The following is a 12082-nucleotide window of genomic DNA, read 5'->3' as shown; positions in this document are numbered from 1 at the left end:
TTGGGGCTGAAAATTGCATGTCCTTCCTCCAGTGGTGTGTGTGTGTGTGTGTGTGTGTTGGCAGGCAGGAATCTCCATAGACAGAGTTTACACCCAAGTGACTTCTCTCTACAGGGATCCCAAGGTCCTCGGGGAGACACCGGCCCCGCAGGTCCTCCTGGTCCCCCGGTAAGTTCCCCATGGGGCTCTGTCCCCATGGGGCTCTGTCCGAGTGTACCCCCTCGTCCCTCAGTGACTAGAAGTGGGCGGTGCACACACCAGGTGTTCAGGGATTGCAGGTGGGAAGGAAGGTGGCTCAAAAGCTGAAGGAGGACCTGAGCTGTGTGTAGGGGGTTGGGGGGACCTCCATCGGGGCTCTGATTGGATTTTGACTATCCATCTCTCTGGCCTTTCTCTGTCTCTACCTCAAAACTTTGTTTCACTATTTTATCTTTATTTTTGTCTTCCGGGTCTCCCTCTGTCTCTCTCTCCTTTGCCTGACTGTGGTTCTGGCTCTTCTTTTTCCTCTCTCTGCTTCCCATCTCTGAGCCTTTCTGTCCCTCTCCTTGCTATGTCTCCCTCTGTCTCTGACTGTCTATGTCCCCGGTCCCTGTCTCTATCTCTCCGTACTCTTTTTCCTCTCCCCACACCCCTGTATCTTTCTGCCTCCCACATCTCTCATTTCTGCCTGTCTCTCTCCCTGTCTCTTCCTCCTGCCTTCCTCCTCTCCTCCATCCCCACCTCTGCCCAGGGTCCCTCTGCGGAGCTGCACGGGCTGCGCCGGCGCCGACGTTCCGTGCTGGGCTTGGGAACCCTGGAGGGCGGCCTGGAGGAGGTGCTGGCCTCGATGGCGTCTCTGAGCTTCGAGTTGGAGCAGCTGCGGCGCCCTCCTGGCACGGCTGAGCGCCCAGGTCTCGTGTGCAAAGAGTTGCACCGCAGCCATCCGCATCTGCCCGACGGTGAGGTCTCGCCCCTGCCCCTGGAGGGCGGGGAGCCATGGGATCCAGCCCCCGGCTCATCCTCTCCCCACTGGCTCTGCGGCAGGGGAGTACTGGATTGATCCCAATCAAGGCTGCGCGCGGGATGCGCTCAGAGTTTTCTGTAACTTCACGGCAGGAGGAGAAACCTGCCTCTACCCAGACAAGAAGTTTGAGACCGTGAGTACCTGCGTAGGGGCCTGGGAGGGGTTGGTGGAAGGGGGGTTGGTGGAAGGAGGAACTCATATCTCATTCATACCTCACCGCTCCCCAACCCCGCCCCACACCAGGAGTTGATTGGGATTTTATTTTTCCTTCAACCGACGTCTATTGAGCACCTTCTGTATGCCAAAGTCCTTGAAATGCTGGGGCAACAGCAGAGAATCTAAAACACCAAACAAACTAAAACAAAACAAAACAAAACCCTCTTTGCTTCGCTTTGTTTTATGGAGCTCATTTTCTATGGGGAAAGACAGATAAGAAAAAATAGTAAAGAAATCAATAATAGCGTTGAACCTTGAAATAGTAGGATATATGTGCCAGCCCTAAGCACTCAGCTGCATTAACTTACTGATGTGGTCATTCTATTATTATCCCTAAAATAGATAACCAACAAGAACCTATTGTACAGCTCATGGAACTATACTCAATATCTTGTAATAATTTATAAGGGGAGAGAGGGTTTCCCTGGTGGTTCAGTGGCAAAGAATCCACCTGCTAAGCAGGCGATCTGAGCCAGATCCTTGGGTCAGGAAGAACCCCTAGAGAAAGAAATGACAACCCACTCCGGTATTCTTGCCTGGGAAATCCCATGAACAGAGGAGCCTGGTGGGCTGCAGCCCATAGGGCTGCAAAAGAGTTGGACACAACTGAGAGACTAAACAACACCAACATCAGGGCAAAGAATCCGAAAAAAAAAAAAAAAGGTATAATTGAATCACTTTGCTGTACACCTGCAACTAACACAACATTGGAAATCAGCTCTATTTCAATTAAAAAAAAAACAATTCTGTTATCATCCCCCAGATAGGGAAACTGAGGCACAGAGAAGGACAAGATTACCCATGATCATCTGGCCCTTGTCTCAGCCCTTAACCACCCGTCTACACTGCCTCCTAACCTGCTCTCTTATAGGTCCCATGGGTTAACTGCCCTCCACCTGGTCGCCCAGAAATCCTGGGGTTCTCCATCAGGGAGCCTAACAGTCTCTGACACCAAGAACCAGGCTTAGCTGTAGAGCAGTGAGCCTCTGGACCCTGGACTGCTTGGGTTGGAATCCAGATCTGTTATCTCAGTTTTTTCCTCTGTAAAGTGGGGGGTCAAGAAAGTATCTACCTCATAGGGTAGTTGTGCAGTCCTGGTACCAGTACCCATATCAGATGACATTGATAAAACACTGACTGTGTGCAGTGCTGTGTTAATACCTCTTGGGGCTTCCCTGGTGGCTCAGACAGTAAAGAGTCTGCCTGCAATACAGGAGACCCAGGTTTGATCCCTGGTTTGGGAAGATCCCTGGAGAAGGGAATGGCTACCCACTCCAGTATTCTTGCCTGGAGACGTCCATGGACAGAGGAGCCTGATGGGCTACAGTCCATGGGGTTGCAAAGAGTCAGACACGACCGAGTCACTTGACTAATTGATTTTTCCTTAATATCTCTACTGCAGGTAAACACATAGTGAGCACAGGGCCTGCAAAAGTGCACAGTAATGTTCTTCTTCTTTTTTAAATTAATTTATTTTTTGGCTGCACTGGGTCTTCGTTGCTGTGTGTGGGCTTTCTCTAGTTGTGGTGAGCGGGAGCTACTCTTTGTTGTGGTGCACAGGCTTCTCATTGCAGTGGCTTCTCTTTTTGAGGAGCATGGGCTTTAGGCACACAGACTCAGTAGTTGTGGCCCACAGGCCCATTAGTTTGGTGCACAGGCTTTGTTGCTCTGTGGCATGCGACATCTTCCCAGACCAGGGATTGAACTCATATCCTCTGCATTGGCAGGTGGATTCTTAACCACTAGACCACCAGGCAACTCCCAAGGGGTGTGTTGTTAAACCATCACCATTGGACACCCAAGGCTCTGATCCACAGGGGGCTTCAGGGGTTTCAGACAGTGTAGGGCAGGCTCCTGGGAGTTACCTCAGCTCGGGGGAGAGGTGGGAGCTGGAGCATTTATCCACCAGCTGTTTTCAATCATCAGTGGAGGCGACCTCAGAAGTCAGAAACCCCCAGCCTCTTGGCTCTGTCCTGGGCACCTGCCAAGCTCAGTCCCACAGCCAGAGAATAGCCTAAGAGTCCCTGATATTTATAGTCAGTAGATTTCTTTTTATTCATTTAGCTGCACTGGATCTTAGTTGCAGCATGTGAGATCTAGTTCCCTGACCAGGGATTGAACCTGAGCCTCCTGCATTGAGAGTGCAGAGTCTTAGCCTCTGGACCACCATGGAAGTTCCCTACAGTCAGTAGCTTTCAATGTGAGGTGGTAAATGCAAAATTGACACGTTGCCAGCCCCCCACCACCACCACCCCAGGGCACCTGTTACACCCTTCCCTCTGTCCCCCAGGTGAAACTGGCCTCTTGGTCCAAAGAAAAGCCAGGTGGCTGGTATAGCACATTCCGTCGAGGGAAAAAGGTGAGTTGCCTGCAAAGCCAGGGAGGGGGTGGTATAAAAATTGGTGTAAACCAGCATGGGGAATTGGAGAAGGTGAGATGAACAGGATAGCCTCACCTCTGCCTTTATGCTGATCATAGGCTTGCGGGGGTAGGGGGGTGTTGGGTGTGGCAGCATCAGATGTGTGATGTGGGGGGAAACACAGGGCATGGTGGTGATCTAAAGGCAGTGCTGGAAGGACCTGAAGGCTTCCTGAGGGAAGTCACAGCTCAGCTGAGATCTAAGGAATTAACTGGTTTGCAAGTTTGGGAGGACAAGGAAGGGTGTTCTGGAGAGATGGAACAGCATATACAAAGGCCCAGAGTCAAGAGAAAGCCTGGTAAATTAGAAGAAAAAGAGATTTGCTCTGCTCTAAAGAGAGTGAGGCAGGATGTGGTAGGAGAAGAGGTTGGGGAGGTAGGTGAGAGCTTAGACCACCTCTTCAGAAAGATCTATGGGCAATAGAGAGCCATGGAATGTGTTTAAGTGAGAGGGACCGAGATTCAATCTCTGTGATAGGAAAATGCCTCTGGGCTGCTGGTGGTGGTTGTGGGGAAACTGGAGGCTGGGAGACCCAGGAGGAGACTGATGTGTTGGTTTAGAAAGGCAAGGAAGGGAAGAGGCTGGAGCTAGTGGCATGGGGTATGAAGAGGAAGGAATGGCTTAGAATGTTATCTAAGAGGGCAAGTCAATAGGACCTAGATAATTGATGAGATGGCAAGTCAATAGGACCTATCAATAGTAATTGATGAGATGGAGGGGAGGAAAAGAAAGAGACAGAGATGATGCCCAGGTTCCTGGTTTGAAGAACAGATGTCTAGTGAGATTCTGAGATATATAAATGGGAAGAGGATCATGTTTAAACAGTGATGGGGGATCTTGGGTCCATTTGGGATGTGTTTATGTAACATATATATGTATGCTAAGCACTGGGAACATAGCAGCAAAGAAAACACACACTTCCTGACTTCATGAAGTTAATATTCTATTGGGAATGGGACCAAGGAAGCAGACAGACAATAACCAAGGAAACAAAGCTACCATATAATGTCAAGTGGTATATGGGTTTGGGTTCCCCTAAAACAGACCTGAGATTCAATTGAGAGGGGTTTATCTGTGATGTAAGTCCAGAAAACATAAATCAGGAAATGTGAAATGATACAGGGAAGAGAAGGAAGCCAAAAAAGATGTGTTACTGGGCTAGTTATCTCAAGCCAGTGATACGTTAATAATATATTTTATGTAGCCCAATATATCCAAAATATTGTTGTATCAATATAAAGATTATTGAAGCACTTTCAAATTTTTCCCTGTGAGTTCTTCAGAGTCTGGTGCATATTTTATATTTATAGCACATCATAATTTTGATACTAAATTTCCTTGGAAATACTTATATTGCATAAACCTGCAGTTGAAAAAGTAGATTTGCATCTTCAAGTTGTTCCAAACCTCAGTTTTCTGATAAATGGATTGAGGCTCAGTTGTTAGTTATAAATTAAATAAAGTTAAACATTTTTAAATTAAATAATTTAAATAGATGGACCCAGAGGTTATCCTACTATGTATAGTAAGTCAGAAAAGACAAATATCAGATGATATCACTTACATGTGGAAGCTAAAATATGATACAAATGAATGTATTTACAAAACAGAAACAGACTCACAGACATAGAAAACCAACTTATGGTTACCAGAAGGGAAAGGGAGAAAGGGATATATTAGAAGTTTGGGATTAATATATACACACTAAACACTACTATGTATAAAATAGATAAACAATGAGGACCTACTGTATAGCACAGGGGACTATATATTCAGTATCTTGTAGTAAACTGTAATTGAAAAAATATGAAAAAGAATATATATATGTATATATATGTTTGTGTATATATCTATATAACTAAATCACTTTGCTATAAGCCTGAAACTAACACAGCATTGTAAATCAACTATACTTCAATTTTTAAGAAATGAGTGCCAAAAAAAAGTTAAAATTTAACTGAAATTGTGAAAAGTTTCTCAGTCTCACAAGCCAACATTCAAGTGCTCAATAGCCACACATGCCTAGGGGCTTGCAGGAGAACCAGGGATGATCAGATGGCTGGTGGGGAGGCCAAAGAGGAAGACTTGGCAGAAAGGGCAGGTTGGCAGTGGATAGAGATCCTGGGAGGTGGGTACCTCGGAAAGAGTCGAGGCAAATGACACATCCTCACCGCCCCTTTGTCCCACCTCCAGTTCTCCTACGTGGATGCCGATGGGGCCCCTGTGAGTGTGGTACAGCTGACCTTCCTGAAGTTGCTGAGTGCCACGGCCCGCCAGAGCTTCACGTACACCTGCCAGAACTCGGCCGCCTGGCTGGACGAAGCTGTAGGTGACCACAGCCGCTCTGCCCGCTTCCTTGGGGCCAATGGGGAGGAGCTGTCTTTCAACCAGACGACAGCCGCCACCATCACAGTCCCCTACGATGGCTGCAGGGTAAGGAAGAGGCAGGGACTGGCCAGATTGAGGAGAGGAGCCTGTGATTACTCCCCTCCCCCTGACTCACCCACCATCCTTGTCTTCCTGTGTCAGCTCCGGAAGGGACAGTCGAAGACCCTCTTCGAGTTCAGCTCCTCCCGAGTGGGATTTCTGCCCCTGTTGGATGTGGCAGCTGCTGACTTTGGCCAGACAAACCAGAAGTTTGGGTTTGAACTGGGCCCTGTCTGCTTTAGCAGCTGAGAGTTTTGGGGGCTGCGAGGGACAATGAGGGAGCCCCCCAGATGGGCCACATTTGGTGCTGAGGCTTTGAAGCCATCATATTTATCGTCTCCTGTGACTGTGTGGAGCCAGGAAACGGTCTGCTCATCACGGTCAAACAATATTCCTTCTCCGTTCCAGGGGGTCTGGGGGCTGGACTATTCTGGTCCATGGGTCCAGTTTCTCTGCACTGCGCCCCGGCTGGCATAACTGTAGTCTGGCTCTTTCTCCCCTCGGTGCCCACCCACCACTGAACCCTCCCCTGAACCTCCCCTCCCCACAAAGCAATGAACTTCTAACTCAGAGCTGATGAATGCCCCCACCCACGCCTGCCTCCCACCCCCTCAGTCAGTGCTCTCAACACCCTTTGGTGCTACCTTCCCCATAGTTAAGCACTGGATGTCTCCTGAACCCAGACTGGGATCCCTTTGCTCATTTCCTCTTTCCAGGTGGGTTCGCAGTGAAGGGACTGATGTCAGACTACGGAGGGAAGTGGGACTTCCCTGGACTGAGCTGCGTACTCTTTCTGCTGCCTCAGCCCAGCTCTGAATACTGTCTCCCTCCATGCCTCCCCAAATACACCTTGCTATGCCAGGTGGCATGGGGACCAAGATGGCGGGGGGAAAACCAGGATTCTAATGGTGCTGCCCTATTTATACCTGGGTCTGTATTGAAAGGGAGAATACCCTCTGTTGTATATTTAATCTGTTTCCTCCTTAGGGAAGGCTGGGATATGATGAGAGAAATTCTAGTGTGATCCCCATCCCCCCACCGCCACCTGCCCCAGGCCATAGGGCATAATTGGCATCTCAAGTCTGAGAATAAATCAGTGAACTGTGTCCTGTCTGTGTCTTTCTTTCTTTTTAAATTTTTATTTATTTATTTTCAGTTTTGGCTGCCCTGGGTCTTCATTGCTGTGCACAGGCTTACTCTAGTTGCAGTGAGCAGGGGCTACTCTTAGTTGTGGTGCCTGGGCTTCTCATTGCAGTGGCTTTTCTTATTCCAGGGCATGGATTTTAGTGCACACAGGTTTAGCAGTTTTGGCTTCTTGGCTCTAGAGTGTGAGAGCATGGGCTCAGTAGTTGTGGTGCACGAGCTTAGTTGCCCCGAGTCATATGGAATTTACCCAGACTGAGGATAGAACCCATGTTCCTTGCATTGCAAGGCAGATTCTTAACTACTGGACCACCAGGGAAGTTCCTTGTCTGTGTCTGTCAACTGATGCTCTCTTAGGGTCTGGCTCTTATCTCACCCAAGGTATCTTGCCATCACTTACCTTAATTAATTGTGCCTTTTGATAGAGGTAGCTTTGGGGATTCATGTGCATGCTCAATTGTGGCTGATTCTTTGTAACCTCATGGACTGTAGCCCACCAGGCTCCTCTGTCTATGGAATTCTCCAGGCAAGGGTACTGGAGTGGGTTGCCATTTCCCTCCAGGGGATCTTCCCAACCCAGAGATTGAACCCACACCTCCTGTGTCTCCTGCATTGCAGGTAGATCCTTTATCCCCTGAGCCATTAGGGAGGTGGGTTAAAGATGAGTCAGGTTGGAGGGTAGTTTGAAGTGAGTTGAGTCGGTCTGGGAATCCGCTGAGTTGGAGGTTGAAATGACGAGAGGATTTAGTTAAGGGGTTGAAATTGGATACTGGATTGAATTGAATTAGGGTTGACTTAAGAGGTAGATTGAGTTGAGTAGAGGTGAGTAGGGGTTATTATGAATTTGAGGTGGGGGATTATCTATTTGGTAAGTCAAAATGGGATCAGTTAAGATGAGTTGGATGTGGGATGACTTGTGTTGGGGATTAGATGTTGGGCTGAGGATTTTAACTTTGTTTTTGACATGTACACATTGCTTTACATTTATGTATTTTTGGCTGTACTGGGTGTTTGTTGCTGCACGCAGGTTTTCTCTCATTTCAGAGAGCAGGGGCTACTCTAGTTGCAGCGTGCAGGCTGCTCCTTGCAGTGGCTTCTCTTGTGGAGCAAAGGCTCTGGGGCACACAGTCTTCAGTAGTTGTGGCACAGGGACTCATTAGTTCTGGCTGTCGGGCCCTAGGGCATTCAGGCTTTTGTGTTTGCAGCACGTGGGCTCAGTACTTGGGCCTCACAGGCCTTAGAGAACGCCCTCAGTAGTTGTGGCGTGTGGGCTCGTGGCTCCGCAGCATGTGAAATCTTCCCAGACCAGGGACTGCACCTATGTCCCCTGCACTGGCAGGTAGATTTTTATCCACTGCGCCACCAGGGAATTCCCCGGGTTGAGAGTTTTAAAAAACAGATTGATTGGGAATTCCCTGGTGATGAAGTGTTTAGGACTTGGCGCTTTCATTGCTGTGGCCGAGGTTCAATCCCTGGTGGCAGAACTAAGATCCCACAAGCCACCGGCTCGAATTGAGATGTAATTCACGTACCATCTGATCCACCCACTTAAAGTACATAATTAAATGGTTTTTAGGGTATTCATAGACTTGTGCAACTATCACCACAATCAATTTTGAAACATTTTTATCACCTCGGAGAGAAATCCCATATCCATTAGCAGTCACTCATCATCTCCTCCAAACCTCTGAGTGGTAGAAAACCACTAATCTTCTTGTCCCTGTGGATTTGCCCATTCTTGACATTTCCCATAAACAGAACCATACAACATGTGGTCCTTTGTGTCTGGCTTCTTTCATTTAGCATAATTTCACAGTTCAAGTTGCAGCATGTGTCAGAACTTCATTTCTTTTTATTGTTGAATAATAATTTACTGCATTTTGTTTATCCATTCATCAGCTGATAGACATTATTGAGTTAGGAGTGATGGAGGGCTGGTGTGCATTAAGTTGGATCAGGTGGGATTGGGTGGGCAGAAGTAACAGGTTGTAGTAAGTTGCCTCTGCCAAACCAGGGCTTGCATGCATGCATGCTCAGTCATGTCTGACTCTTTGCCAGCCCATGGATTGTAGCCTCCCAGGCTTCTCTGTCTATGGGATTTCCCAGGCAAGAATACTGGAGTAGGTTGCCATTTCCTTCTCTGGGGGATCTTCCTGACCCAGGGATCAAACATGAGTCTTCTGTGTCTCCTGCATTGGCAGGTGGGTTCTTTACCACTGAGCCATGTGGGAAGCCCAAGTCAGAGCTTACTCTACTATTTCTGCCAGCAGGCTCTCTAAGGCCACCTGGATTCATTTATTCATTCAATAAATGTTACTAAGAGTTCAAATTCTATGAAGAATGTTGATGCCCAGAGGTCATCCATTTATTTACTTATTCATTCATTTGTTTATCTGTGTGGCATGTGTACTCAGCACTAGGCATGTTTCTAGATGCTGGGGATAAAAGAAAGATGTGGTGTCGGCCCTTAAGATCTTACTCCCGTGGAAAACATATTATACACAAATAGCTGTGTAATATGATTTCAGGTGGTAGTGATTGTTGTGAGGGCTTCTCTGGTGGCTCAGATGGTAAAGAGTCTGCTGGGAAGATCCCCTGGAGATGGGCATGGCAACCCACTCCTGTATTTTTGCCTGGAGAATCCCATGGACTGTAGCCCGCCAGGCTCCTCTGTCCATGGGATCACAGAATCGGACACGACTGAGCCACTAACACTTTCACTTTCAATTGTTGTGAAGGAAAATCAAACAAGTTGCATGGATAGAGACTGATGGAGTGATGGCTTGTTTGAAACTGGTTGGTCAGATGAGGCTTTGCTGGGGAGCTGGTGTTTTAGCAGAGATCTGAAGGATGTGAGAAAAGAGCCATACGGAGGTTGTTTTGGCCACGTGGCTTTTGGGATCTCAGTTCCACAACCAGGGATTGAACCCAGGCCACAGCAGTGAAAGCCCCGAATCTTAACCATTAGGCCACCAGGGAACTCATCATGTGAAGTCTTAAGGAAGTATCTGACACACAGTGTAAGAACCCGGAAATCATCAAATACCCATGAGGGCTCTTGAGAGGATGGTGTTTCTCCCAGTCACCTCTTCTTTGGATGTGTGGCTTTTGCTGATTTCTTCATCCTGACTTCTATCAATCCAAACATTGACTTGGCCCTGCCTTCTTTTAGTTCCTCTCTCAAACATCTTTAACTCAAGAATGCATATGGTGGGCTTCCCTGGTGGTCCAGTGGTTAACAATCTGCCTTGCAATGCAGGGGATGCAGGTTCAATTCCTGGTCCAGGAAAATCCCACATGCTGCAGAGCAACTAAGCCCACGCGCCACAACTACTGAGCCTGTGCTCTAGAGCCTGAGAGCTGCAACTACTGAAGCCCATGAACCTAGGGCCTGTGTTCCACAATAAGAGAAGACATGGCAGAGAAGCACGCGCATTGCAACTAGAGAGTAGCCTCCGCTTGCTGCAACTAGAGAAAGTCTGCGTGCAGCCACAAAGACCCACCACAGCTAAATTAAATAAATAAATAAATGCATCTTTTAAGGAAAAAAAAAAAGGCATACACTGGGAACTTCCCTGGTGGTCCAGTGGTTAAGACTCCAAGCTCTTAATGGAGGGGGCTCAGGTTCCATCCCTGGTCAAGGAACTAGATTCTACATGTAGCAACCAAAATCCTGCGTGCTGCAGTTAAGACCCATCACAGCCCCACCCCACCCCCCAAAAGAATGCATAATGGTATCACCAATGCTGCTATGTTATTTTCCTCTTCTTGGGCACACATAATTGAGATCACATCTCCCAGCTCCCCTTGTAGTCAGGTTGGGGACAATTGGGTCTTGGCCAAGAGGATGTGTGTAGCCATAAAACCTCCCACACAGTCCTCTTTGCTCTTTCTCTCCATTCCATGAAGACCTTGGAGATCATGTGTGTCAGAGGAGAGTATCAGATGTGGAACTAGAAAGGCTGCTTCCATTAGTTATTACAGCTGAGCCTTGAACCAAGGCTGGGTTTAGGAAAGCCAACCCCTGCATAGTCAAAAATCTGCACATAACTTTATAGTCAGACCTCTGCATACATGATTACGAATCCATGGGTTCAACCAACCTGGGATCATTGTAGTACTGTGTGAGCATGCTAAGTCGCTTCAATTGTGTCCAACTCTTTGCGACCCTGTGGACTGTAGTCCACCAGGCTCCTCTGTCCATGGGATTCTCCAGGCAAGAATACTGGAGTGGGTTGCCATCCCCTCCTCCAGAGGATCTTCCCAACCCAGGGATCGAACCCACATCTCCTGTGGCTCCTGCTTTGCAGGCAGATTCTTTACCGCTGAGCCACCAGGGAAGCCCGTAGTACTGTATATATTTATTGGAAAAAAATCTACATATAAAAGACTGTGAGTTCAAACTCATGTTCAAGGGTCAACTGCACTTGGAAGAATGCTGTCAGGGAGAACTCCGTTAGATATGATCAAGAAATTACTTGTTTTCAGCCCTTGAGATTTTTAAGAGTTGCTTGTCACAGCAGCTATCATTAATTATCCTGACTAATACAGTGAATAAATCCAAATTTTACTGAAGGTCAGCAAATAAGCATGTGTGCAAACCAGGAGGTCTCACTGCAAGAAAATCAAGCTAAAATTTACTATTGAATATCATTATCTTCAAATGTGTCCACCACTGTGAATTTGTCACTGGAGGTGTGTTCTTCCCAAGCCCAGGTTTCCTACCATTCTCCCGCCCCCTACCATCTTTCCCTCCCTGATAGCTCTCCTTGCCTAAGACTTCACTCCCTTCCTCTAAGTCTTTCTGTGTTTTTTTTTTTAATTTTTGGCCACACAGTGTGGCTTGTAAGATCTTAGTGCCCTGACCAGGGATC

The 12082-nt window shown here is 47.6% G+C and overlaps 1 protein-coding gene across 3 annotated transcripts in view; it reads left to right on the top strand.

Moving 5' to 3' along the window:
* COL5A3 (collagen type V alpha 3 chain) overlaps positions 1 to 7171 on the top strand; it is a 44446-nt gene extending 37275 nt beyond the window's left edge. For all 3 annotated transcript variants that reach the window (XR_014056103.1, XM_081498139.1, XM_081498140.1), the window contains 6 exons: positions 115 to 168; positions 731 to 938; positions 1024 to 1136; positions 3510 to 3578; positions 5832 to 6071; positions 6168 to 7171. Coding sequence is in view for 2 of the 3 variants with exons in the window: in XM_081498139.1 (XP_081354265.1) it covers positions 115 to 168; positions 731 to 938; positions 1024 to 1136; positions 3510 to 3578; positions 5832 to 6071; positions 6168 to 6314 (831 nt within the window). In the remaining variant the exon portion in view is untranslated. The remainder of the gene's footprint in view (positions 1 to 114; positions 169 to 730; positions 939 to 1023; positions 1137 to 3509; positions 3579 to 5831; positions 6072 to 6167) is intronic.
* Positions 7172 to 12082: the final 4911 nt, after the last annotated feature.

The sequence above is a fragment of the Giraffa tippelskirchi genome, chromosome 6, assembly GCF_054371585.1.
Source record: "Giraffa tippelskirchi isolate mGirTip1 chromosome 6, T2T-mGirTip1v1.2.pri, whole genome shotgun sequence".
NCBI lineage: Eukaryota > Metazoa > Chordata > Mammalia > Artiodactyla > Giraffidae > Giraffa > Giraffa tippelskirchi.
Note: the sequence above shows the minus strand (reverse complement) of the source record. Positions and strands in the feature narration are given on the sequence as shown.